This window comes from Cloeon dipterum, chromosome X, assembly GCF_949628265.1.
Source record: "Cloeon dipterum chromosome X, ieCloDipt1.1, whole genome shotgun sequence".
Taxonomy (NCBI): Eukaryota; Metazoa; Arthropoda; class Insecta; order Ephemeroptera; family Baetidae; genus Cloeon; species Cloeon dipterum.
In genome coordinates this window covers 6,470,906-6,496,920 of record NC_088790.1, presented here as the reverse complement: position 1 = coordinate 6,496,920, position 26,015 = coordinate 6,470,906, and the positions used below count along the sequence as shown (strand labels likewise).

Here is a 26,015-nt window from a genome sequence, read left to right as displayed (position 1 = left end):
ATCTTATTATAGTCTGTGCTCACTTTTAGTGTTTAAAAAAGCTTTCATTCATTATTTGAAATGCAACTAAAAATAAGCAAATTATTGACTATTTTATAATTAATTTCATTCATTAGATAGAGAAATTATCAATCATATACATAGCAGCGAATAATTTTATGAAATTTGTCAGATCTCTTTAATTTTCTGTCTTTCTTAATTTTCTGTGTATTAAAATTATTGAATGCGTAAATAAATTTATAAATAACTGCTGTAAAATAAACTTAAAATTTAATTTAATGGCATTTTTATCATATAATAAATAATATAATGACGACCATCCAATCATGTAACATCAAATTTCTTTAAAAGCGTTTAAAAATTCAAACTTCTATCTTAAAGCAATTTACGCAATATATATTTTGGTAAATGAAAATTCCATTTACTTCACAGGGATTCCCTAACATGAAATTTGTCATTGAGATCGATAGTAAAAGAAACGAGAACTTTAGTTAATTTTACAAGTAGTATAGATTTGTTTTTAAAGTTTTGTTTTTCTCTGGAGCTCTTGGCGATTTTTCCCCCCTTTTCAAATAATATTTTTTGTATCGTCCTATATTTTGGATGAGGAGAGGAGACGATTGCGGAGTACAGTTTTACTTCTTGTTGATCCATTTTTTTATTTTATAAAATAAAATCGCAAAAATTATTTGCTTTTACGAAGCAATTTCACCTTAGGAGGGCTATTTGTTTTATAAAATGTTGATATTTAGAAAACACGACGAAGATAAATTTTATCTCATGCAATGCAGTACACAGTTTCAAATCTCAAGATAAATTGCTGTTATTTTTAGACAGATATTATTTCTTGAGCATAAACGGTGTACTATAGACATAACTGTAAGGAAAGTGCATTGGTAAAAGTTACAATAGCTTTTTCTTCTATTTGTACTTATTATAAATGCAGCTTGAAATAGCGAGAGGACAATTTTTACAAGAGCCCCAAGCGAGCAAATAATTGTAAGTTCCAAATACTAACTTATAGGTAACAAAGCTCTTTTCAGGAAACGATATTCCAAATTATGCAGATCATTTAATAATGTAACATAGATAAAACATAAATAGAGCCAGACTGCCTTGATAGAGATAACAAATAATGAAATACATAATGGCTAAATTAAACATTTTTAATGCCATTCGTACAGAGGACTTTTCTTACAGGAAATATTTTAAAGCTCGGTTCATTTTCTAGCAAATTTTTGTTTCAAGAATGAAATGAGGATTGAAAACTAAAGAGGATCAAGAAAATAGAAAATCTGTCAAAGATCAGAGTTGGCTTATTATATTGAGCCGGGATCACAACTCCATCTAACGTTGAAATCTCCATACTCTCGTTGCAAGCACGTGCTTGAGACAAGAGACAAATAATGCCTTCCCCTATTTTCCTATTGGTTGAATCTCGTTTCGCTAGGCCAATAATTTGCTGGTGCTCAAAGCACAATTTTGGCATTGTCCAATTGGAAGCTTAAAGTTGTGGTGCAGGCGGTCCAGTCGGGATAAGAGCCAATCGCAAGACGACTATCGGCAGCCATGCGCGTAATTCGAGTCAACACGTGCTTTTGTTATGGTTTAGGAACCATGAGGACAACACTGGACAATAATTTTGATTCTAAAAATGTTATAAATTTAAATTATGAAAAATTCGAAAGTAATAATATAAATAAATTCCGCATTAAATCATCTGATGAGAAAAATTTTAGGAATATAAGAAGTTTTTAGAACATTAATATTTTTGCTAAAATCAAGTTCTGTTTTATTCAAATTACACGCAACAATTTTTTAGTTGGCTCGCATGAGGCCACATTTGATAAACACTAATTAATAACAATAATTTATTTGCCACAGTCATACACAGTTTTCTGAATACACAGCAGATGGCATTTAAGGCATGTAGTTTCTTTTACATCCGCTAGATGTCGAGGCTTGTGCATCCCATGCCCTTTGTCAACACGCGATATTCTGCCTTTTGGTACGGCATGCCCAAATATTGATCGGCAAGTCTCGGTTTGGGCCCTAAAGTAGACTTTTAAATTACGGTGAGGGGACTTTGAATCCTTACATTAGAAAAATTACAAGTTTCGGATATTTTCAGATGGAAGAATACGCGAGAGAGCCGTGTCCATGGCGAATTGTCGACGATTGCGGCGGAGCCTTCACGATGGGCTGCATCGGGGGCGCCGTTTTCCAGTCCATCAAGGGCTTCAGAAACGCACCTTCAGGGTTCAACAGAAGATTAGCTAGCAGTCTTACAGGTACAAATTTAACCAAAATTGATTTTACGAGCCTAATGTTTACATTAAATTTTAAGAAGTGATATATAAGACCTTATACCCATAGTCTTCATGGAATGCGTAAAATGTGAATACATATGACATATATTACATCATGCACAATGTGATGCTCACCTCATGCGATTAATTTGTTTATTTATCATATCCGTCAAGCAGCTGCGGTTTCAATCATTCAGTCAATAATAGTATTAGATCCTCATGAATGTAAATATTATGTAGATAGCTATAAAATTTCATTGCAAATATTGAAATGAATTCAATCTGAGTAAAATGTGCATTTTATTGTGTGTTAATTGACGCCATTCAATTTTGCAGCAATCAAGGCAAGAGCACCAATAATCGGCGGAAACTTTGCTGTCTGGGGTGGCATGTTCTCAACCATTGACTGCACGCTAGTTCAAATCAGAAAGAAAGAAGACCCCTGGAATTCCATTATCAGCGGGGCCGCAACTGGAGGCATCCTTGCAGCCAGAAATGGTCTTCTGGCCATGGGAGGAAGCGCAGTAATTGGAGGCGTTCTGCTCGCCATGATCGAGGGCATTGGAATTCTCATCACCCGATTCTCAGCAGAGCAGTTCAAACCAATTAATCCCCAAATGGAAGACCCCTCGCAGCTTGGACCTCAGCCTAATGCTCTTTGAAGACCTGCTTTTTTATTTAGGGTGTGTATAAATGTTTACTGTCCCAAATCATAATAATGGAGCAAATCTCCACAAAAGGTACGGAGTTATGGCAGGGGTCTAAGGGTCTTGATGATTTTTTTACTGAAACTAGACCCCAAATGACCAACAAATCCATTGAGAAATCTCGACATTCCCAGATTTGCGGGTGTACGGGCGCTTTAATTTTGGATTTTTGAGTTTTCTCCAAATCAACTTAAATTGGTCAAGATCCTCAGACCCCTGACAAAACTCTGTACCGTTCCTGGACATTGGCTCAATTTGCGACGGTTTCAATTTAATGTGCAAAAAGCAAAACAATTACATTTTTTCAACTTAAATAGATGGCCGACCACATTGCTCCTATGCAGCCACTCTGGCACTCTGTCGTCCGCCATAGCGCCAGCGGTTACTTTCAATTTCACCGATTTTACGCTGCGATTTCAGACTCAATCCTGCTGCTGTGCATTTTTCTCTTGAAATGGTTTATTTTGATTTGCTGAAAACAAAAATCAGTCCAGCCAATCGCTGCAGAATCGCCATCAAAGACTTTTTTAATTCAATAAAAAATTTCACGTTATTTATGGTGATTGATTGAACCGATTTTAGTTTTCAGCACATCTTAAGAAACATTTTAATTCCAGAATACACAGCAGTAGGATTGAGTCCTAAATCGCAGCGGAAGTGCCTTAAAATCATAAGTATGTTATATTATGATGGCTCCATTTGTTGGCAGCTTCAAACAGTTTAAAAAATTGAAATTATTTTAATTTACCAGGGAAGCTGAATTTCCCAATTTCACATGAAACACAAACCAATTATAAAAAATGTAAAATTTAGAAAAAATAAATCTAAAAAAACTTTATTAAATAATTAAAAATGTTGTCCTAAAAAGAGGTCTCACTCAGCCACGTGATTTTGGGCAGCAGCTGGCTAGACCCGCGGCAGCCGAATTTTTGCCTTGAGGCGGCTCGCGCTGCTTAAAAAATTGTAAACGGGAGGGGCCCTAAAGACCATTTTTCTCCTACAATTTTCGATTTTTTGACCAGCGGCTGGCGCAGCTTGGTCAAATTGAACGGCTGGCGCTGCTTGCTGAGACCTCTAGTCCTGAACATAAACATGTGCCAATGCAATTGCTAGCAAAGTTAATTTATATTTATGCTAATAATTTTTTTATAACTTCATCTGTTACAGGTATGAGTGAATGCATGTATGCGTGTAAATGGATGCAGTTGTTATGAACGGAGTCATTCAGCCAGTGATCGAGCGTCGCCACTTCCTTGCTGGTAAACCAGGTTGAGTGATCTGCTTTAGTGCTGTTTGCTCTTAATTGAATAAATATGTCATCAAATTCTTGTAGAAACAAATCTGTTTTGTTTGGTGTGCTACACTGATTAAATAATGAGATCATTGTGTGATGTGGTATCATATAGAATGAAACTTGATTCAAATATCATGAATAATGCGACGGGATCTTTATTACAGTCACTAGTTTCATTATACAACTAATATTAGATTACATGTATACAGTACCGTACACATTTTACCAGCAAGCGGCGAAAAGAGTCGCCAAAGAATGAGGAAGATTCAAAAAATAATAGGAACATGAGAAAACAAATGAAAATGGCCTCAGAAGAATAAACTTTAGTCAGGCAAACTGGAGTGCACAATTCTGTGCGGAACAATTAGTGGAAATACGAGAAGGATAGGACAGCTTTACATTTTTCAGAAAAAATACTAAGCAAGTTTTATAAGCAAGCTGCACTCCTTTCTTGAAGCTGTGTAGATTTTAAGTAGTGATGTCGGGATTAAGCTGATCTCAATTAATATTAACTAATCACAGAATTAAGGTTTTCAAAAAATCTAGATTCATTAACAAGTAAGTGGCAATTTATGTACAGTCAGTCGCTGCGGAATGGCTCACACTGAGGTGACCCGCACTGAGCCGGCTGCGGCAGCCGCCTCCTCCTTCGTCCCCGTGGCCGGGGGCGGCGGGCTGTAGTTAAACGGCGGCACAATGGCCGCTCTCGAGGCTGTGGGCCCCCCGTTGAAGATGGACAGTTTGCCGGCAGCGGGCTTCTCAAAAGTCGCGCTGCGGGCGGGGGGCTTCGGGTTTCCCTGCGAGGGGCCCTGCTCGCCTTGCTCGGCCTCGGCGGTGATCCATTTCCTCATGTCCTTGGGCCCGAACTTGGCACTGTGCTTTTGCTGCTGCAGGGAGACGTCCACCTTCTTCCACAGCGAGGCGATCCTCGAAATGGCCTCCTTCCTCTTGGGGGGACCGTTCAGGCTGGGATTCGAGTTGGTTTTCACCTTGAGTGGCGCGGCAGCCGCCTCAGACTGGATGCTGTTGTTGCTCAGGGAAGTCTTCAGTCCCCCGACTGCGATCCTTCTGGTCGGCAGCGGCGACCGAGGTTTCGGCTGCGGCGCTTTGAACTCCTTTGACGGGCCGACCGCGTCTCGGCGCATCAGTCGGCTTTTGGGGGCGACTTTGGCTTCAAGCTGGGGGCGGAAGGCGGGTGCAGCAGTGATGGTGTCGGCGCTCGGAGACCTAACTGGGATCTTGGACACTTTGGTGTCCGAGGAGTCTTTAGTGAAGGTGCCTTGCTTCACGAGCTTTGGCGGTTCAGACGACTTGGCCGCTCCATCTGGACTGTTGTTGGGCGCCTTGGGGGCTGCTTTGACTATTCCAGTTGCGGTTTTTGCAGCTACCACGGGTTTTATGGGTTTTACAGTAGCCCCAAGAGACTTGGGAGCGCCAGGGGTGCTTGGCGTTCGAGGGGTTTTAGGGGTCGCTGGGGAAGCAGTCTGTGGTGCGTTTGTTTTCTTCGGTGTGGGTGCGGAGTGAGCCCTGGGGGAACTACTACGTTGGCGAAGGGCTGAAGCTCGAGTAGGCCTGATGGAAGGCCCAGCGGGATTCTTGGGAGCAGTTGGAGGCTTTGCATAGGCAGCTGGCCTCGAGTAAAGGGCTTTCCTGCGGCCGCGAATGGTTTTCGGACTGCTCTCTTCAGTCGGCTTCACGATTTTAGGCTTTGCATCCTCCTCACTATCAGAGTGGAGCTCTTCCTGGCCGTTCTGCTGAGGTTCATCAGGAAGCAGCTGCACAGTTTGCGTCAAGTACCTTTCCTTGTCATCCTGACGCCTCTGCTTGGGGGTTTTCACCAGAGTGGGAGTTTCAATAGTCTGGGTTAGGAATCTTTCCGGCTCTTCCTGTCTTCTTTGCCTGCTTGTCTTGTGTAAGTCCAGCTTGTCTGGCCTCTTAGAAACTTCATCGTCGATTGTGTAAGTGTTGTATCTTTCTTTCATAGCCTGCCTCCTCTCCTTGGGGGTGCTCCTCCTCTTTTGTTTGGGCGTTGACTCATTGGAATGATCTGGAGGTAGATCTTCTGGCTCAGTGTCTGATCCTAGAGTTTCGCTCAGCGGCTCAAGAGTTTCAGTTAGCTCTTGGAGAAGAGAAGGCGGATTCACGCTGTCTAGATTTTCACTGAAGCTATGAGCGGCTGCAGCTGCGCACGCTGCCCTGCAGTAAATTTCCGCCATGGTAGCGGCTGGCCTCATCAGATCAAAAATATTGTCCGATTCACCGCTGCTCACTTTTTGCGCTTCGCCTGCCACTTCAGATGTAATGCTAGCAACACTGATCTGGAACAACAACAACAACAAGAAACATGAGCAACCGTGATTTAAAATAATAAAAAGCCTCGTTTTTCATTTTATTTCAACTGTATATCAACTTACCATGCTGTTTTCCATATCAATCTCTTCAAATGCTGCTGGTGGTTTCACATTTTCTAAGTGAGAAGTGCAACTGGAAGTGCCACTCAGAACCAAGTTCTCAATGTAGTCTCCACTTAGAGCTCTGAGAACTGCTGCAGGCATTCGTCCATTTGAGAGGCTGGTGGAGGTAGTACTTCCAAACATATTTGGCGGTGGTTTCGTCACTTCCAACAGAGATTCTGAGGAGGCTTCATCAGCCAAAGCTTTGACCACAAGGCCAGCCTCCAACTCCAAGATACCCTCCATCGATCGGCTCACAATGAACTTTTCCTGTAAAAGTTACAAGTAGGAATAAACAATAAAGCTTGTAAAACCAGAGCACATTTTATAATGCCAAATTTTGCATATTTTTTTCAAATTAAAGATTAAGTCTAGCAGTACATTTTAATATTTTTAAATCAAGAAAGAACTTCAGCATAGGTGCAGGATAGCATGCAAGGCTACAAATTTAAAAAATATTAGATTATAAACCGAAATTTTTTAACATTACTAGAGTCAATTTTTTGTTTAAGTTTGTGGAGTGCATACATCGGACGGCAGGGACTGCCAAAAGTTCAATAAATTAATTTTTATTAAAATTATTATTTACAAAATAGACTTATAACTAACAAAATAAAAATATTTGATATATTAATGACACGCTATAAGATGAATGCATTTGACAAAATGTGAGAATAAACTACAATTAAAAATTTATCAAATTATTTACATTTAAATATTTCTTTCTAACAGTTTGCCTCTCTTTTGAACAATTTTTGCTTTAGATAAATTGAAATCACGTAATTGATATTTTCAATAAATAAACCTGTTCAAAAAATCATTGATCAGAACAAAATTTAAAGGTCTCTAATCAGGATTTCTAGTCAGGTCCAAGTATAACAGAAAAATAAAAATTGAAGATTTAACTAAAAGTTTAAAAAAACATGCAATTTTCGCAATTTTGAGTTACCATTTTAATTTCTTACCTCAATTTTATCCTCATCCTGCGAGGATGCCAGCGGTACACTCCCACTTAGACTTGGGAATGAAACTGAGAGAGGCGAGTCTGCAGTCCAAGTGTCAGTCATTACTTTTGAGGGTTGAACAACATCGTCTGGCGTCGTTTTGCTAGAGGAGGAAGTTGTCTCTCCTCCTACAGCGGTGGGGGTGACGATGTCTTCAGCCGCCGTAATATTAATGGCGGTCGCAATCACGTTTTTAGCCTCCTCCGAGAGGGTGTCGAAGGTGGGGTTGGTGGGAGTTGCCAAGTCTAAGTCTTTGATAAGATCTATAAGAGTAGAAAAAAATTAAAATATTAGCACGCTATTCATGTTCATTTGCTGGGTGTGTGTGTATATACCTGGAGAAACGGCTTTGGTAGTGCTGGTTTTGCGCTTGGGTCTGGTAAAGAGATCGCCCTTGCTTTTGCTCATTCCCATGCTAATGCACTGCTCCAAAAGCGCTTTGTCAGAGGGACTAGGTTCTGCGCCTAGAGACTCATTGTCAGCGCTGAGGGAGCTCAGAGAGCCGTTCCGTGAAACCACGGTGACCACTTCCTCTGAGGCAGAACTTGCGGCTGCGTTGTTGATGCCCCAAGCTTCACCAAGAGGTTTGCAGACTTCACCGTCTTCAATATGCAAAGAACTCAATGACGATGCATGGGAAAATGCGGCAGGTGTGTCTTCAGTTGCATATCTATTGAAAAGAGGGATTTAAATTACATTGATGGGAACAAAATTTCCATAGACTACCTAATGGGGGTGTAGCACTGTCCTTCAACAATCCTGGGAGCAGAATTCATGGTGAGGTCGCTCAATGAGGTTGCTGTTGAGAGATCAAAGGGCGTGTCCTCCACAGCAAACGTTTTGACTTCGTCCCTGAAAGCTGTTCTAGTCGGTCGCTTCCGCTTTGCACTGCCTTTAGCCTTTGGCATCCCTGACTGTATGCATTCGGCAAGGATGTGTTCGTTATCATCAGACATTGAACTTTCCGCGGAACTAACTTGAGTACTGGCATTCTTTATAGCTTCATCGACAAGTGAATCGCCATCTACACTTCCACGAGATAAGAGATCCTGGAATACAATGCGCAATGAGAAAATTTTTCGCAAAATTCATTGAAAATTAGCATACTGAGAGGTTAGAATGCGAGCTAGCGTGACTGATGGGAGTGTCTTCCGTGCAGAATGTCTGCACAGTATCAGCGCAGGCGTCAAAAGACACTGGCTGGGCTTGAGGTAGGCGACGGGGAATCCGGGTGGGGATTCCAGTATTCCGGATGGGGACTCCGGGATTCCGGATGGGGACTCCAGGATTCCGGGTGGGGACTCCGCTGACGCTGATCTTCTGCCTTGCGATCCGAGGCCTTGGAGCTGTGGACGTGACGCGCTGCTGGCCAATAGAAATGCAGGCGTCCAATAGACCTCCATCGTCTTCGTCGCCACCTTCCTCTTCTTCACTAACTGTCGCCAACTCCTTCTCTTTGTCCTGTTTCTCCTCGTCTTCTTCACCTTGAGTGACCTAGTAGAGGAAAATTCATTTTTAGTACTGGTTATTCCACTGATTTTCCTGAGGATACCTTTGTGCGAGGAGACGGTTGAGGTTGAGAAGGACCAGCTCTGGGAGCAGCTCTTGGGGTTGAAGTTGGTATTTGCGGTATTTGCATGGGAGCTTTGAGTGCCTTGGGGCTTGACGGCTGCGTTTGCGTTGGAGAATCTGGAAGCTCTGATGGAGAAATCATGCCCGATGTTAGTCTACTGAAGTCGCTGACAATGGAGCTGCGATCGTCATGAATCGAGTGCTGCTCAAACGAGGCCAGCGATGCCACAGAGCTGCACCTTGAGAACACCAAAGGAGTTTCAAGGACCTTTTCTGGAACACTCTTTGGCGGAGACGGTTCTGGTTCGTCAACCTTGGGATCCTCCAGGTGTACGTCAGGAATGCTTTCTGCAACTCCTTCTGAGCAATGAAGAGAGCTGAGTGAGCTTCCTCTGGACAAGCAAATCTGCAACCAATAGTCAAGTGAAATATTGTTTTGATATTTACATTTTCAAAAATTATTACAGGAGTGTCTTCAACGCAGTATTGTGTCCGTTTCTCTGATGTCATAGTGCCAGAGGGAGCTGCTGGTGAAGAGACAACTTTTTTTATTTTCTCTTCATTAGCAACCGCCTCCTTAAGATCAGATATTGAGGTAGATGTTGAGAAAACGAGAGGCGTTCCTTCTGTGCAATAGGTTTTCACAGAGTCTACATGAGCTGCTGTGTGTTGATAATCATCCTCCTCCTCCTCCTCATCTTCTTTGTACCTTTTATATGATAAAATGATATATTTTTGAAGAAGCACTAACAGACCATTGTTACATTACCTCTCGCCATAGTTAGTTGGTTGATCAAAGTTGTCCAAGTCAGTCTCTGCGTAAGTACTGTAAATCCTGTTGTACCGCCTGCTCTCATCATGCTTTTCTGCAAACTGCAATCCATAGTTGACAGGTTGGAAATCTCCTTCCTCGTAAACATAATTTTGGTACTGTGGTGGCCGAACCTGATGATGAGCGAGATAAATTAATTTTGATTTGATAACGGAAATCCCTTGAGTCAAATTACCTCTGGACTTTTTTCTTTGTCATCTACAGACACCTGCTCCTTGAGTGATTCTTGCTCTTCATCTTCTGGAGTGACACCCTCGCTCTGCGTGCCTTCAATAGCCTGCGGCTGTTGGACGCTGTCCTCCAGATTCAGCTGCAAATCCAAGCTGCGGTTGGTCGTGAGGGGAGCTACTTTACGCTCTTTCATTCGATCACACACAGAGTCGCTTTTCACAGACTCTCGGCTGTCTGAACGTGGGAATCTCTTGCTTGTGCTGCCGGTGTTTAGGGATTGGTACATTCTATGTCTTCGGTCAAACTCTCTTTCTGTGTTTGCAAAAACATACTTGTCGTCCCTGAGGAGAGAAATGGTATTAATTAGTTAATGATGTAAGGTGGATAAGAACTGATTCAATTGGGTCAAATAATACAATTATTAAGTATTATTTTAAAATTATGTATGGTCAGTATTAAACGAATTAAGAAATTTTGACACTTCAATTCAAAACAGAGTATAATTCAGGCGCTCTGTATGAATTTACTCAAAAGGAAAATATATTTACCTGGAAGATGGAGACGTCTTGTTGGGGCTGGCTGGCTCAATATTGTCACAAGTCTCTGACAAATTATGGTCCAGCTGCTGCTCCAGAGCCTTCTGTTTCCTCACAGACAGCACCGGCATTCCTTGGCTGTTCCGGTGCTCAAGCGGAGTAGCACCAGGCGGTCTTGCTCCCAGAAGATTTTTCAGAGCAGCACTTGAGCCCATCGAAATCATCTTGTGCTTAGAGTTGACTAAACTCTTCAGCATGCCGACAGCACCCATCTCCCAAAGAGCCCTTTGGTCCTCGGGACACCTCGCGGATAGATTCCAGAGAGTCCCGCAGGCATTGCTCACCACTGTGAGAGAGGGGCTCTTCAAGTGCTGCAGCAACACCTGAAGGCAGCCATGCGCCCTCAGTATGGCCCGGTAATCTTCTCTGATGGCAATGTGACTAGATATGTTTCTAAGTATGCCACCAGAATTCTCGACAATGGCTAGAGTTTGAGAGGGACTCTTGTAGGTCAGCATTTGCACCAAGAGCGCCAAGGCACCCTCGACCTATAATAAAAATTAACTTATATTATAATTAATAATATGTACTATATACCAACTAATATTAGGATAACTTTCAAATTTATATTAAAATAAATCAATAAATAACAAGACTGCTAATTGTGAGTTAGGCTAAATAATTCACCTGGCAAATTTCAGCCTTATTAGCGCTGCAGTGAGCACTTAAATTCCATAGCGCTGACAAAATGGATTTCAAAGTTGACTCCTTCTTAGCATCCATCGCAGCTTCCATCAGTCCCCTAACAGCACCAACCTCGTGCAGAGTCGTCTTCGATGCAGGATCTGCTCTCCAGCTCAAATTCCGCAAAACACTGGCGGTCACTTGTCTGTACCACGATTGAATTTGAGTGACCCAAATATTAATTAAAACATTTGTACATACCTTAAATCCTCACTAGGTGACCTAAGCTGGGCTACAAGAGCTTTCATGAATCCTTGGAAGGAGCACAAGAGGGCTTTGTTGGTGCCATCTCCAAAGGTGAGATTGGTCAAAGCCATTCCTGCATACCTTCTCAAGGTGATGCAGTACTGGTCGTTGCTGTCTGACCCGTGCGCCTCGTGATCAGCCTGAATCAGCTGGGCAACTGCGTGTAATGCACCCAGCTGGCACATGGCGTGCCTGTGCTCTTCGTCAAAAGACAGCTTCATTAGAGCGATCACGGTAGGACCAGGGTGCCTCTTAGGGTCATCCTCTTCATCAACAGGCGCGTCCAAATCATCTGAACTTGCCAGCAAATCACAATAATCACGGACCTAACAAAAATAAAACAATTTAAAAATGATAATTTCTGATTTTGTTTAATGTACCTGCTCTAAAAGCTTGAGAACTCGAGCCTCCCTTCTGCCTCTTTTGTCATCAGGGTGGGAGTGGACAAGATTGTGCAAGGCTTTAGCTGCTATTTTTCGGGTCTTCAAACTTTCATCACCATGCAGGAGCTGCACCAGTATAGGCAAGCAGCCTGACTGCCTCATTGCAATGCAGCTGTCGGGAGACGAGCTCATTGCCAGCAGAGTTTTGCTCATATCATCTTTGTTGTGTGTGCCAAGCATTGAGAGAAGGCTGTACACCATCTCCACCTAAAAAAAAGTCCAGGATCATTTTAAAAAGATATTTGCAAGAGTGAAAGCAGGAGGATTAAAACAATGCATGTTGAGGATATTATTTAATATAAAAGTGGAATGCAAACGCATATCAGGTGTCTTGGTAACACATGAATGACATTTGATCTACAAAGATGACCTCATTAAAAAGTACCTCCACAAATTGCACTTTTACAGCTGCACTTATGTTAGTGCGTTAGGTGGCTTCATTATGTTTTCTTTGCTGCTTAAAGGTTTACCTCTACTAGACCAAAGTTCCCCATTTTCCACATGTGAAATTTACCTTAGGCCCTAAAGTTTGCTGACTGTATGATCTTCTAGCACTAACAGGACCACTAAGCTCTGAAGAATTTGCCGAGTTTGCACTGAATGCAAAGCTCATGACACTGGCTACATCTTGCTGGCCGCCTCCAATGCTGGATGGACCACTGTGCCAAAGGTTTCGATCAGCAAGCCATGACGCCTGATATGTCGATGACATGCTGTTTGGTCCTTCAGGAGTCACGTCTGAAAAATCAATCAATGTAAAGTAATCAAAATGTAAATAAAGAAATAAAGAATTACCTTGATTAACGTCTTCTAGGCTAGAGGAAGACTGATGTGAACGCGCACTATTTGCGCTTAGCCTGCCGTTTAGGACATCGTCCTGCTCGGTTTTTGAAGCCTGCTCAAACAAACGGTATCAGCAAAGAAGAATTTTATTAAAGCTAAGAATTTTACCTGGGAGCTATTTTTAAGATGCTCCATTTCATCGTCTTTGGCCGGCGGAGTGATCAAAGAATCTCCCAGGAGCTGAGGAGAACGGCACCCCTTGTTCCTCCGGGGGCGGCCATTGGCCCACTGTAACAAAAAAGCGCAATGTGAGTTAATTGATCGAAATATAATAAAAAATATGCACAAGTCTGACAAGGCTATGGGCCACTGGCATTTTTTTTTATGACGTAACGGGTGACATAAGGGTGTGAACTTGAGTCTGACAGCGCTAGGGGCGTCAATAAAAAACATTCATTGGAAAAATCCGCAGCCTCAGCAATAAGAGGAAGGACGCGCAAGGACACGTAAATAGATACATGATGGAATTAAATACTCGTGCATGTACACAGCGAATGCACGAGGAACGAACGACGGAGAGAGAGTATTGATTAGTGACGTCACGTGCTCTCTTCTCGAGCTAAAAGAGTTATGCGAGGGCCAAATTGCTTTATGCCGCTCTTCCGCTGGAGCAGATTATCACATTCGCGCTATCTGCTCCCAGCGGCAGCGTTAAGGCTTGCCACAGGTCGCGAGAGAGGAAACGGAAAAAGGTGAGTGCGGGAGTGAGGCCGCGAGGAACGCGTGAGAAATTTTAATCAGCGTCGGCAGCCACCCACCATTGTTGAGCTCGCTTGCCGCGCAGTGGTTGTCTAGACGCGTGCATCTTAATAATCCTGAGACCTTTTAAACGGAATTGCACCTGACTCTCCAAATGGCTTTCCTTTTCATTCATCAATGAGCTGGCATTCCTCCGTTAAGCTTTACAACTCACTTGTACAGTAAAATTACTCTTTTCTTTCAAAGGAAAAGCAATTGCAGAAGATTATGACAAAATTAATTATTTATTTACTTTAGTGCTTTTTATCTACATTTTCTGTTAACTTTTAAGTTTTTCGGTGGGGAAGTGCAGTAGATAATTTCCAAATCTTTTGAGAAACGAAAGTGACGAAAACATCGTTTTTAAAATATCGTTGCATCAGCAACATTCCATCGGAGTAAATTTCTGTGAGTAGAAAGTCTGTATATAGTTTCTGTGCTAACTTCTAACAGTATCATTAGAGCACGGATTATTTTTCCACCTTCACCGATACCCACGAAACCACAAAGGAGCCGCTCTCATCGCGATTCATGCGCTCAATCAAGGCACAATCCAATTTGTCATCGAGCTGCACGAGAGAAATGATTTCATGTTGAGAGCAGAGTGCTTATTGATTCAAATCAGCAGACCCTCGGCCCAGACTGCGGAGCACCAACCCTCGGTTTATTTCCGAAGCGACGCGGTCCTTAAAGCAGCGGCAGCCGAGGCAGACGACAAATTATACGTGAAATGGAAATAAAAAGCCGTCTAGTGTGCTGGCTGTTTTCCTCTCGCGCGCCTTTCAACAACTCGTCTTTCACCCGGCGCAGGAGCGTTGAATTTTATTTCTGGATCAAGTCAGTCGGGCGAAGAAGGCCTGTTTTTTGGCCTGGAAAAGGCGCTTTTGTGTGAAAATGTTCCACTTGCTTGGGCGCTGCTGATACACCAGCCCGCTTAATGGTGCTCACCAGCACAACAAACCTTTTAAGTACTCCGGGTCGCTGTGCACAGATGGGCTGACTAACTGCCGACAATGAGAGGCACGCAACGGAAAGTTTTAAAGAGAGGCACGCGGAATGCAAATCGAGCAATCTCGTATCATTGCAGCAGAATTTCCAAACTGCTTCTTTTCTCTCAAGGAAAATTAAATTCCGGAGCAAACGTGTCACTTCCTTGCCACCTCGTTTCGCGTAAGTCCATAGCAGCGAGTGCGCGTAATGAAATTTGTAGATACCAAATTCGCTGCTGGGCTTGGCTAGCAGGCCAACTTTTTAAAGGATTCCAGCAGCTTTGCTTCCACGCGCCACGAGCAGTCCTGGCTGATAAGCGGGCGAGCACAACTTTTTCATAATCTCGGAGGAGCTCAGCAGCGAAAGCCACAAAAAGCGTCTCCCATGCAAAGGTTATTAGTTCTGGGTGTGCCATAAAAGTGACTTTTGGTCTCGTGCTCCCGCGTCGTCCTTGGCCGACGAGAGGGGCTAGATTCAATTTGCAGCAGTCGGGGGTGGCCACCCCTGCTCGCGATAAAAATGCATTATGAACGGGCGCAAAAGTGGGAGTATCAAGTATCAGCACCGAGCGCGCAATTGATTTTTCGTGTCTCGCCACTGACGATTCCATGATAAGCTCTGGAAACTTGCAGGCTGTGTGAATTTGATTCGGACTGGGAGAAAAGCGATTGTTTATCCGCATAAGTGGCACTCATTCAAGTGCGAATTTAATCAGAACCAATTGTTTTAAGCTCCCGCTCCCGAAGTGTTTACCTTTCTCTGGAGAGTTGGCTGTCTGGCTGGCGGCTCTTTTCACTCCGTTCTTTCTCGCACACAATCAGCAGCGTGTCCCTTTGTTTGCATAAAAATAATTCCGAATAACGGCCGCGCAGGAAATTTAATTAGTCTGGATTAAAAGGGCTCTCAGCACGAGCAAAAGGGACACGCCCTGAAAATAAATCACCAGCTGAACGCGCGCCAGCTCTTTTCAAGCGGATTTTCGCAACTCCATGATAAATTTCATAAAAATTAATCATACTGTAGTCCATTAGGTGGACAAGAAATTTTGCGTTAAATCAAAGCGGTGGGCTGGCGAGCCAACAACCAGGGGGGTGAAATCGCTGTTTACAACAAACGCGGCTGCTCTAGAGTGAATGCAGATGCGGCTAATTAGCGAATTAATTGCTTCACCATGTGGTGTGTGAGTAATATGAATTAATGACTGACCGTTGAAAGCGCCTAATCAAATTACACACGTTGCAAAATTCCCGAGCCGAAAGCAATTTAAATTCTAGGAACTAAATTTGTTTCGCCTTAAAAATACTTGAGCTCAAATTAATTTTAAGCATACCGAATTCCCAGAGAGGCATTAAATTTGAAAGGTTTAAGAATAATCTTTAGAACAACTCTTTTGAACAGTTAAATGAGCTTTTAATTCAAAGTTGAGTTTTGCAGACGACCCACTTTCACACGTTAAAAAGAAAAATTTGAACCAACAATTAAAAGAAGCCAGACACGAAATTAAAAGATGACACTGAAGTGGTCTGCAAATATTTTTTAGCCGTGACTTGCTCGCGGCGGCAGTTCAGTCTCTGATGCAACATGGCGGCTCTTTCATGAATAAATGTGAGCTCTTGCTGGGTGACTCAATTAACAATTCATTAGTCGAGCGCGGCATCAAAATAATGACGTCAAAGCTCCATCGCCCAAGCGACAAAATGCGACGGCTGTTTAAACGCCAGAGCTGCGGAGGATTTTTACAGCTCTACTAAATCAGATAAGCTGTTTCGATAGATTAGCTCCAATAATACAAAAATAATGTATATAAGCAGAGCCGTTCATCTCGGCAGGGTGATTCATAAAGATCTAGAGCCTTATCATGCAGTGTTTTGAGTTGGCTTTGAGCTGTAAGAGTATATAGACGCCTATTTTTGGAGCAGGAAAATCGTGCATACTTTTTGGTCTTTTCAGCTGGCTGGCAGTTTGTTTAGAAATTTTAAATCACAGGGAATTCCTGAGCACTTATAAGAGGGTGCTTAAAAATAATATTTACAATTCACAAGAGGGCCGTCTTCAATATGCCATTGAAATGTGTTACTAGCTATACATTCTAATGCATCTATCTCAACAGAGAGTGAAGCAAGAACAAAATTATTATTAATAAAATCGAAGCTTAGAGATTCTGCGCATTTGGCCTTATTTGGCCGTAAACATGATTTGTTTTTCTACAACGGTGAGCCATAAAAAGCATCCTGAAGAGATTAGAAGCTTTGCGTGAGCTTCGAGGGAGAAAGAGGTGGTGCGAGATAATTATATGGAAGACACAAAAGCGGCTCCACCAGAATAACATTCATATTTTGATAGCTTCCTCGCACCAACAACGCAATAAAACGAGCCATGCTGGCATGCTGGCGCATAAAATTTCCATCAGAGGATGAGTTTCACACTGTGTAGTATGTACAAATGAACGTAGCTATGCATGTTCACATTTTACACGGTCTCTGCGTTTTCACCGCGAGGCGCAAAAATTCACATTCACTCACTTTCTCACCGAGCAGGAGGAACGGTATCAAAAATTTCCTGCCTACTAGTGCGGTTTCAAAGATGGTCCGCAGCAATCGGAAATTGTGATCGCGCCATCCATAAAAATAAACAGAAGAGTGAGCTGTGCACATGGCAGTCAGTCAATAAGCCACAACCGCACTGGTGGCGGCGGCGGGTGCATCCATCTGCTTCAGCGCAGCACCAAATATAGACTTGCCTCCGGCGACTGGTACAAAAAATCGCCACGATTTCATTGACGCCCAATTAAGCAGAGCACTTCATCAGCCTGGTGAGAGTTTTCAGTGACAATGCTAAGCTTTTGCTCGCAATTCAGACCCCGTTTCCAACTGATCAATTGTTTGTTTTACTTTGAATGTCACCTTGGCACTGATTGATCGAATAATTTAGAGAGCGAGTGCTCCAATTAGAAGAGAATAAACGCTTGATTGACGCTACCATCCTCTCTACATCGTTAGTGAAATAGCAGAAGGAAAAACTGAGTGCGATTTACGGACTAGTTGCCACGCATTCAGCTGTTTGCTTAATTTAAACGCCTTTCTAGTTCCGCCAATAAGTACCCCTAATCGCCAGCAGGCTAATTTGAAGTGCGAATTATCGCAGGCGAAGGTCAATGACAGCGCCACATGAGAATCACAGAGAGCCTCTTTGCATAATTACAGTTCGCACACCGCTGCGAATATTTCCACATCCTCAGCGCTGATAACTGAGCGCCGTTCATGCTCGCCGACTTAAAAATGCAAATTTCGAAATTGTCCAACGGTTCGCCATATATTTACAGCGTCGAAGGCCGGTGCAGGGAAATCAGATTAGCCGGCTAATCGTTGGCGTTTTATGAAACTGCCCGTGCAATTAGCGCCGTGATGAGCGCGCAAGCCGCAAAAATGCTTTTCTAGTCTCTCACGACGTAACAATGCAAGTGTTCACAAGAAACTCTACTCGCTTGTACAACTGCAGTATTACAAGTTCCGCTTCGACTCGCCAAATCTACATTTTGCCAAGAATTCCCAGCATTCCGTCGCCAGTACTGCAAACCGAATTGGCTGCTTGCACACTAACTTTTTATCGCGCGCTTCTCCCCCAAACTTATCTCCGCGGTAGAATGGTAATAAACAAAAAGTACTGATTTCTCATAGCGAAAAGGGAACAAGGATTTATGAGATAATATTACAATCGATGTAGCGAATTTTCAGATCAAGAGCAATAATAATATATTTGTAAACAAAAAATCAATATCATTATTTATTTGTTATCATTTATTATTATTTTTTTTAAATTTTCATCAGTTGTTTACTTATTTATTTTAAAGCGAGATAAAAACAAGTCTGATTTGTTTCACTGACAACACCAAACAGCGTTTCTCTGCAGTGAGTTGGTAGTTGTTACTGAAAAATCGTCGTGAAACACGAATCTATTGATTTAATTTACCCTTGACCGTTGCGCAAAAAGGTGAACCAGGGCCAATGAATTAAAAAGACTGAAATTTGCAAATGGGCGCCGTGAATGCGCAGAATATACCTTATTGTTTTTCGAGTTAAGCCTGGTGACCCTTTCAGCCTGCAGGACAAAAAGTAACCCCCGGTTGTCGCTGGGGGCCGAGGGCAGCGGGGGCAGGGGCAGCTCGGAGGCGACTTCCACCTCCTCGAGCACCAACTCGTCGAGCAGAAGAGCGTTGAGGCGGCCCTTGGAGGCCTTCGCGGAGGCCTGCATGCCTCGGGGGCCGAAGGAAAGCCGCAGAAGCTGACGTTTTGTAAGTGTGATCTGAGCACCAGCCGCGCACAAACTGGCCCGGACACGGAGCCGGCGCTGACTGCGACACCTCGGTGGCGAACGGTTCAACTATTGGTGCTCACTCGTGTGTCTATGAGATCGCGCCTATTGTTTTATGTTTTCTTCTTTTAACAGCTTCCTTTTATTTTAGAAGAGAAACTGTGTCCGTGGAACTGATTTTTTCCTTCGGGAATTCCATCCGGTCTTTCAATTTGGTCTATCATGCAAAGCCCAATTAAATTCAAGTCGAGGATCAAAAGCCTTCTTTCAATTTAAGCGTGACTTGGGGAGTGACAAGAGGTTTAGAAATCAACAAAAACTCTAAAGTTAATTAAATAAAAGTTTAAAAGGAGAATTGTCAAGAATTCATTTGACTCTTGCTAAATAGGAGCGAATTTATTAATTTGTTTCTTTAAATGAATTTTGACATGTTTGATAAAGCTAACATAGGAAAATTGTGACCTCTAAACGTGGACTGCGTGGAGCCCAAATATCATCACGTCTAAATCCCAACGCCAACATCTGCAGTGGGCGATTTGCTCAATTCAATTTAAGAATTAGACTTTCGTTGTAAAATTGTCTATAACGACAAGAGATTCAAATCGCTAATTTAAACTACATGTATATTACTGAAAAACCTCAATTAGTTTATTATTTAATTCAATAGACTTATGACATCATAATATCTTCAAAAGTACGAATATTACAGTTTGTCGTAGGACAAAAAGATGTCGATTTAATTTAAGTATGTGACTTAAGATGAAATTCTCTACAGCACTCCAATATTCGACTCTAATTGAAAAAGATGCTTTCCTCTTTGAGCCTCTGGATTTTATCCTGTATATAACGCGGAAAATTCCTTGAATTTCATATCTGCTGCATCATATATCGCAATTTATTCCCCACTGCTGATTGTCATCCAAGTGCTGATTCGTGTACTCGACGCAACTATTTTCCACTTGGGCTGAAAATTCGCCATTCCAACCGGGGCATAAATTCAAATTTGCCCCCCGCACAAGGGGTGCGAGCCACCACTAAAACGTGTCCATTATTCACTCAAGGGGTGGCTTTGAAACTTTAAAGGGCTGCCGGCGGATAAATAGCCTACAGGGGTAGATGCATGTAGTCAGTCGAGTCGTTATGTACTCCATGAGGTGTACATGCACAGGCGCTTCATACTGTTCATATTATGCCGAAGCGGACGTGGCTCGGCACTAATTTGTGTTTGCAGTGTTTATCACTCGATGATGCAGACCCCGGGGGGTGAGCAGGACTTAACGGGGCCGCGTTTTCATTTTTGCAGACAGCCGCGTCAGGGTTTTCAACACGCTTGGGTGTTCTAACGAAAATTAACTTTCGCCTATCGATTTGCCAGTCGATTAAAAATAGCTAGCTATAGATTAGAAAGGAGACACTTTCTGCTGCGGAGCTCAATATCAAATTGATTCCCACGCGCGGACGCCACGCATCCACATCGCTTAAGAGACGAGACAATGCCCGCATTAAGACGGATACATTAGTAACAAATGCTGTAAACCGCAGTTCCGTCTTGACTTTTCACAGTCAGGTGATACTGTTTTTGTTTCAGCCAATTCGTAGGCAACACATCTACGCCTATGTGGGAGGTCTCAGGAGAGTCTACGGCGAAAATCGTATCAAAGCGATCCATCAACCTTGGAGAGTCACTAAAGTAATTCGCACGGCGCCCACGTGCGGCCTTATTTGGGCCAGCTGACTTTGTGCCAATAGTTTTATCTTTTCTGAAATATGTGATTTATCAAACGCCCTGTTTAAACGTAAATCATGACCGAGGTAATTTATGACTCGTGCAAATTTGAGAGCTTGATCCGCCAAGTACGGAGCTTTGAAGAACTCTCTGGGTAATCGTTTCTTTTTTTCATGAATAATAACAGTAACTCTCTCCGCAAGAGAAGGGAACAGGGGGCCTGAAGCGCGTGAAAATTACAAGTAGCCGGGATGATGTTGGCAACCCAAACGCGAGTCTCGAGAGCGAGAGTGCTGGATCAATACCGAGGCCTCTCGCAGTGTATTCAAACGCAACTTGCGAGCCCATTTGTGACGACGCACTACCAAAACAAAATCTCGCTCTGCCTCTAATTGGACCGATGTTTCATAAGCTAATGCGACGGCTGATATGCAAATTCACTCTAATTAAACTAAACAATGAGAAAGTACTCACAGGCGAGTCCCAGTCTGTGTAACTGTACGTTGACGGTCTCGAGTCTCCTCCTAGCAGCACTCTGTAATTACGAGGCAACATTATTTTTTAAACACGTACCCACGAAAAAAGAGCAAGTGGTTAAAACTTCCAAGAGTTTCACTAATTGCTCTTGCGCAAAGAATTATGAATATTTTTTTTAAAATTATTGTTGCAAATATTGTTTTAAATTGTGTTTTTTATAACATTTAACTTATTGTAATTAGGATATTAAAAACAGTGACAATTTTTAATGGTTATTTTGGTTTTACAATCACAACGCATAACATTAATTTATGTGTTGTTAACCGACTTTCAAATCTGATTTCTTAAGTCGTGATGTTTTAGTCTAGAATCTTTGAAAAATTATCTTTGGGTAGAAGGCATTACTTGTAATGTAACTTGTCTGTTTTAAAAGAGCCTTTGATTTACCGTTTTTGTATTTTGTAATATTTATAATATTACGACGTATTTAACAATTTACTGGGATATTGACACTCACGTGAGTCTATTATAAACGTCGCATATTCCGAAAATCCACTGAGAATATGAGCCCAATTTTAGCTTTAAATATTCCTGCTACAAATTAATTCATTTTGCTCTCTATCTTATTAATTATCACAAAAAAATTGCAGAAAAAGTTTTATTTTATTTGTACCATAACCTAACACACTAGAACATTACAAATTCAATTATATTGATTTCTTCAAAATTGTGATTGCTTTTTAAAACAACATACTTCTTGCTAGCTTGCTTCGTAACTGATACACGATTAAAAAATTATTTTGTGGACAATTATTTGATTTACATTGCTTGCATAACACATTTTCAATGCAACTCACAGTGTATTCAGCAATTTTAATTGCATATCTTTAAAATATTACAGTCCAACGAGTTCAGGAAAGAAAAATTGCACTGATACTAAATACTCAAAATTATTTGGCAAGATTTTAATTTGTATGCGCAAATAAATAACTTTGTTCCCATTTAGGTCAATTACTAATTTGTCAAAGGGGCGTAGGTATTTTTTATTTTCATCAAACTGATGAGTCTGCAAGTAGATAGATGAGTGATTAAAATTCTGACCTTGCTGCGGCCGTGGTTGTCGGAAGCAGGGGCAGAGAGCGCGGGGGCGGCGCAGCGGGCCAGCTGTTTCTCACCCCTGGTCGTGACTCACCACCTCTGTAGCCGTTGCTCACCCGCTCTGGAACAAAAATTTAAAAAATTCAGCAGCTTGTTAGCAGCACCCGGTTCCGCAGGACCAAATAATGGAAAAGGTCACACAAAGTCAAAGGTCACTGCGCCAAAGAGTGAATACGAAGCTTCCTCGCTCCCGGAAGGTGCCGATTTATGGCGTCAATAAAAAAGTTTCGCTTCCATTCGCGTGGGTAAATATGTATCTGCAGAGCTTACATCTCGCAGCAGTTGTATGGATTGCTGAATTTTAAGTAGGGGTGTGACAGGAGGTGGTGTGGGCCGTTTGTTTTGTTCAAACTAAACAATGCTGACTCACGCAAATTTCGCGGTAGGACTAACTTGCTGCGGTAATTAAAAGTTGGCACCGATGATCACAGATAAAGTTTTCGTGTTGAAGAGACTAAAGAACGGCTTGGTACACATAAACGATTCCAAAATTTTCTTATAAATTGGGCATTTTAAACAGAATTCCATTTAAATAAAAGTTGCGTTAACTGCCTCGTGGGCCAACCTTTATCGTTTGCTTTATAGTGTAATTACACCGGCATCTGGTAGGTCGATACAATATTTATATTTCTACACGCCCCAGAATCACGCGATCGGTCGGTTCTCTGCATGAACTACCAGATTGGACGTGCCCAAATAAGCGAATACTTGAAACATTAATGAGCGTGTATGTGAATCTGCATTCCATTCAGCTGTACGGTCAAGAAGTGGGCTCACACTTGTTAAAATATTCATCAGCAGTCGTTTCCGCATTATGGCCTATTCCAAGCAACAACTAGCTTTTTGTAATCTAAGTAATGAAACACCCAAACCTACACCCATTGAGGTGAATAATATTATGCCAAAAATTCAAGCAGAGTTGATGTTAAAAAATTAGGTGAGACTAGGAAATTGATACATAGGAAATTCAGCACGATCTTGGTCCTAAATAGAGCGAAATAAATCAAATAAACCGAGCAGGGGCGCACGGTACCATTATGAAAATTCATAAATAATATTATATATAGTTTCAAGGTGACTCGGCTTTTGAGTGATTTATCTGCAGCACTGGAGGCAGTGCCTGCGTTAGTTCACCAAATAATATATGCAGCTACGTGTGTTGTGGCGTGAAGCAGGTTGCCTATATACACACATACAAAAGTTGGATTTTTATGTTTTTCGGCAAATCTGGGTCTTCAAACAAGGATGGGATGGAAAACAAAATAAAATCAAGGGCAGAAGGGAGAACATCATCACTGCGAAGATTGCTGCAGCCATAAACGGAAATCGATACACTCACAAAAAGAGCAAACTCAAATCTTTAAAAGCTTGGGTGATTTACAGTCGGTTGAAAGGATGTTTCTATTGAATGCAAAATACAAATTTCGAACAAATTTTAAATAGGAGTTTCTGAAATTATGCCTGGATCTGCTTAAATTTTATACCTGCCTTAATTAATACACTACAAAAACACAAAATATTAATTTACAATATTTTTACTTAAGCAGAAGTTCAGTTTTATTTGGAAACTTGTGACTTTAAAATTTGCATTGCCAAAAATGTGGATAAATAACAAACAGTAACTACACACTATAGGCGAACTCACGCACTGCAGTATATGGATCAAATTATAGCAAAATCTCTGGGCAGTGAGCGAATCTAGCTTTCCAATGACGACCTTTCACCCTTATTTTGGCAGACACCCCAATGCTAATGCTCACCTAGGCAAAGTGCAAAAAGATGCGGGTCAAAGTGTTGAAAACGCGTTCTCTGGTCGCACCCCTGTGCTGGTCACATGACATTTGCCAGACGCACCCCTGCCGCTCCCCCGGGGGTGGCCGCCCCACTCAATTCCGCCACTTCGCCGCCTCCAAACGCATCGCGCCGCCACCTCTCGACGTGGGCGGCAAGCAACCGCTTGGCTGAGCGCTCGCGAGGGCGCCACTGCGTAGGGGTTGCGATTTAAGGGGTGAACGACCCCCTTCACCGGCGAAACAACCAACGTGTGTGTCTTGAGGGCGTGGAGAACCCTCCAAAACTGCTCGGAATGTGCGAACAAGAATCGTTTTGCAACCCCACTATGCTGGAGCTGGATGCCACATGATAAATATTAATTTAGACTTTCCCTCTCGCAGCATCAAGACTTTGCTTTAAAATGAATGTGTACTTAAGCTGAGGTCTAAAACCATTCCACCCTCTTTTACACCGTATACAACGTAAGAAAAATATTGCCCACAGAGCGCTACAATTTAACATTATTCTTCTGTGGAAGTTAATTACGTCTATATATTTTACCATTTTGAGTTTGGGGTCTTGGCGGCTGGGTCGACTCCGTAGGTTCCTCGAGTTGTTGCTGCAGACGCCTTGTTTCCAGAGTGAGGTCGCGAACGCGAGCTAGAAGGTCTTCATAGCTGGACACAGGCAGGCTCATCGCTCCCGCTGGCCATCTGCAAAGAAATCAAACAGGAAAATCAATAAGAAAGTCCGCTTTGAAGGGCGACCCCTTCATATTTACAGGTGGTTGGCCACAAGATAAGCACACACGGGAAATTGAAAAGAGAATCGATTTCAAGCAAAAATATTTGTACGGCGCCTTAGAAAACATTTTCTTTGGATTTTGTTGAAGGATTTTCATTCGATTTTTCTGCGCAGTTTTTAACTCAGCTTGGGAAATTGAGTTAGGGACGAGGGTCCTGTACCATTTTCTAGAAGGTAATCTGCGAAAGTAGCTATATTTTGGGAACAAAAGTGTGCGTACTGGTTGATACGAAGGAGAAGTATTGTCTGGGGTCGCACAAAGAGAAATAGCCAGGATAATTTAATTTGGAGCGAGGCGGTCTGACTGCAGGCGGGGATAATTCTGAGAGAGACTAGGCAGCAGACAAAAGAGAAAAAGCTTGCACAATGAATGCCGCTCTCAATTCATTGCTAAAAGGGTATGCAACACAATAACCGACCCAGAAGCAGCAGAGATTTCAGCCAAGCCTTTCTTCCTGGGACGAGTATCACCGTGATTAAATACATTCGATCACTCTATTTTCATATCCATGAATAATTCAGAATTCGGATAGAAATTTCAAAACCAGTCACGGCTTTTCCAGGAACGAGGTGATGTGTGCGCCTTGCGGGTCGTAATAAAAGTGTTATCTCGTGTTTTTATTTCTGCTCTTGAACTTTCCCATGAAAGCAGAGCCTATCGTGGCTGCATAACGGGGTGGCCTTTCCGGGGTGTCGTGAGGCAGCTTTTCCAGCGCGGCCGCCAGCAGCCAAAGCTATAAATCGCAATTAGCCAAATGCACAGCCTGGCTGGCGCGACCGACTGACTCCAAACTCCGATCCCAGTGGGACGCTAAAATCGTGGGAGGTGCGCCGCACACACCAGTCACGCGAAATCCAGCGGTTTCAGCAAACGCAATTACTAC

At 42.4% G+C, this 26,015-nt stretch overlaps 2 protein-coding genes across 5 annotated transcripts in view; one reads left to right on the top strand and one right to left on the bottom strand.

The window, feature by feature from the left end:
* The first annotated feature begins 1,960 nt into the window (after positions 1-1,960).
* Positions 1,961-4,356, top strand: LOC135947327 (mitochondrial import inner membrane translocase subunit Tim17-B-like). Its single transcript, XM_065496088.1, has 4 exons — positions 1,961-2,075; positions 2,132-2,291; positions 2,646-2,992; positions 4,184-4,356. Exons 2-3 carry the CDS (start codon positions 2,132-2,134, stop codon positions 2,969-2,971), a joined length of 486 nt encoding a protein of 161 aa, XP_065352160.1. The 5' UTR covers positions 1,961-2,075; the 3' UTR covers positions 2,972-2,992; positions 4,184-4,356.
* A 389-nt stretch (positions 4,357-4,745) lies between these two features.
* LOC135947326 (adenomatous polyposis coli homolog) overlaps positions 4,746-26,015 on the bottom strand; it is a 35,225-nt gene continuing 13,955 nt past the window's right edge. For 2 of the 4 annotated variants that reach the window (XM_065496085.1, XM_065496084.1), the window contains exons 2-21: positions 24,889-25,040; positions 22,498-22,615; positions 21,394-21,454; positions 13,263-13,382; positions 13,107-13,206; positions 12,826-13,049; positions 12,249-12,518; positions 11,824-12,194; positions 11,566-11,767; positions 10,891-11,426; positions 10,347-10,683; positions 10,109-10,284; positions 9,805-10,048; positions 9,320-9,745; positions 8,875-9,261; positions 8,494-8,816; positions 8,103-8,437; positions 7,729-8,030; positions 6,725-7,033; positions 4,746-6,628 (exon numbers count right to left, since the gene is read on the bottom strand). In XM_065496085.1, coding sequence (XP_065352157.1) covers positions 4,910-6,628; positions 6,725-7,033; positions 7,729-8,030; positions 8,103-8,437; positions 8,494-8,816; positions 8,875-9,261; positions 9,320-9,745; positions 9,805-10,048; positions 10,109-10,284; positions 10,347-10,683; positions 10,891-11,426; positions 11,566-11,767; positions 11,824-12,194; positions 12,249-12,518; positions 12,826-13,049; positions 13,107-13,206; positions 13,263-13,382; positions 21,394-21,454; positions 22,498-22,615; positions 24,889-25,024 — 6,696 coding nt within the window. In that variant the 5' untranslated portion in view covers positions 25,025-25,040 and the 3' untranslated portion in view covers positions 4,746-4,909. Of the gene's footprint in view, positions 6,629-6,724; positions 7,034-7,728; positions 8,031-8,102; positions 8,438-8,493; positions 8,817-8,874; positions 9,262-9,319; positions 9,746-9,804; positions 10,049-10,108; positions 10,285-10,346; positions 10,684-10,890; positions 11,427-11,565; positions 11,768-11,823; positions 12,195-12,248; positions 12,519-12,825; positions 13,050-13,106; positions 13,207-13,262; positions 13,383-18,941; positions 19,224-21,393; positions 21,455-22,497; positions 22,616-24,314; positions 24,384-24,888; positions 25,041-26,015 lie in introns of those variants that run through there. The other 2 variants (XM_065496087.1, XM_065496086.1) reach the window with 2 other exon arrangements.

Coding starts and splice junctions, on each gene's coding strand:
- LOC135947327 (XM_065496088.1), top strand. CDS start 2,132: ATGGAAGAATACGCGAGAGAGCCGTGTCCATGGCGAATTGTCGACGAT. Junction 2,292..2,645: donor ATTAGCTAGCAGTCTTACAG/GTACAAATTTAA, acceptor TCAATTTTGCAG/CAATCAAGGCAAGAGCACCA.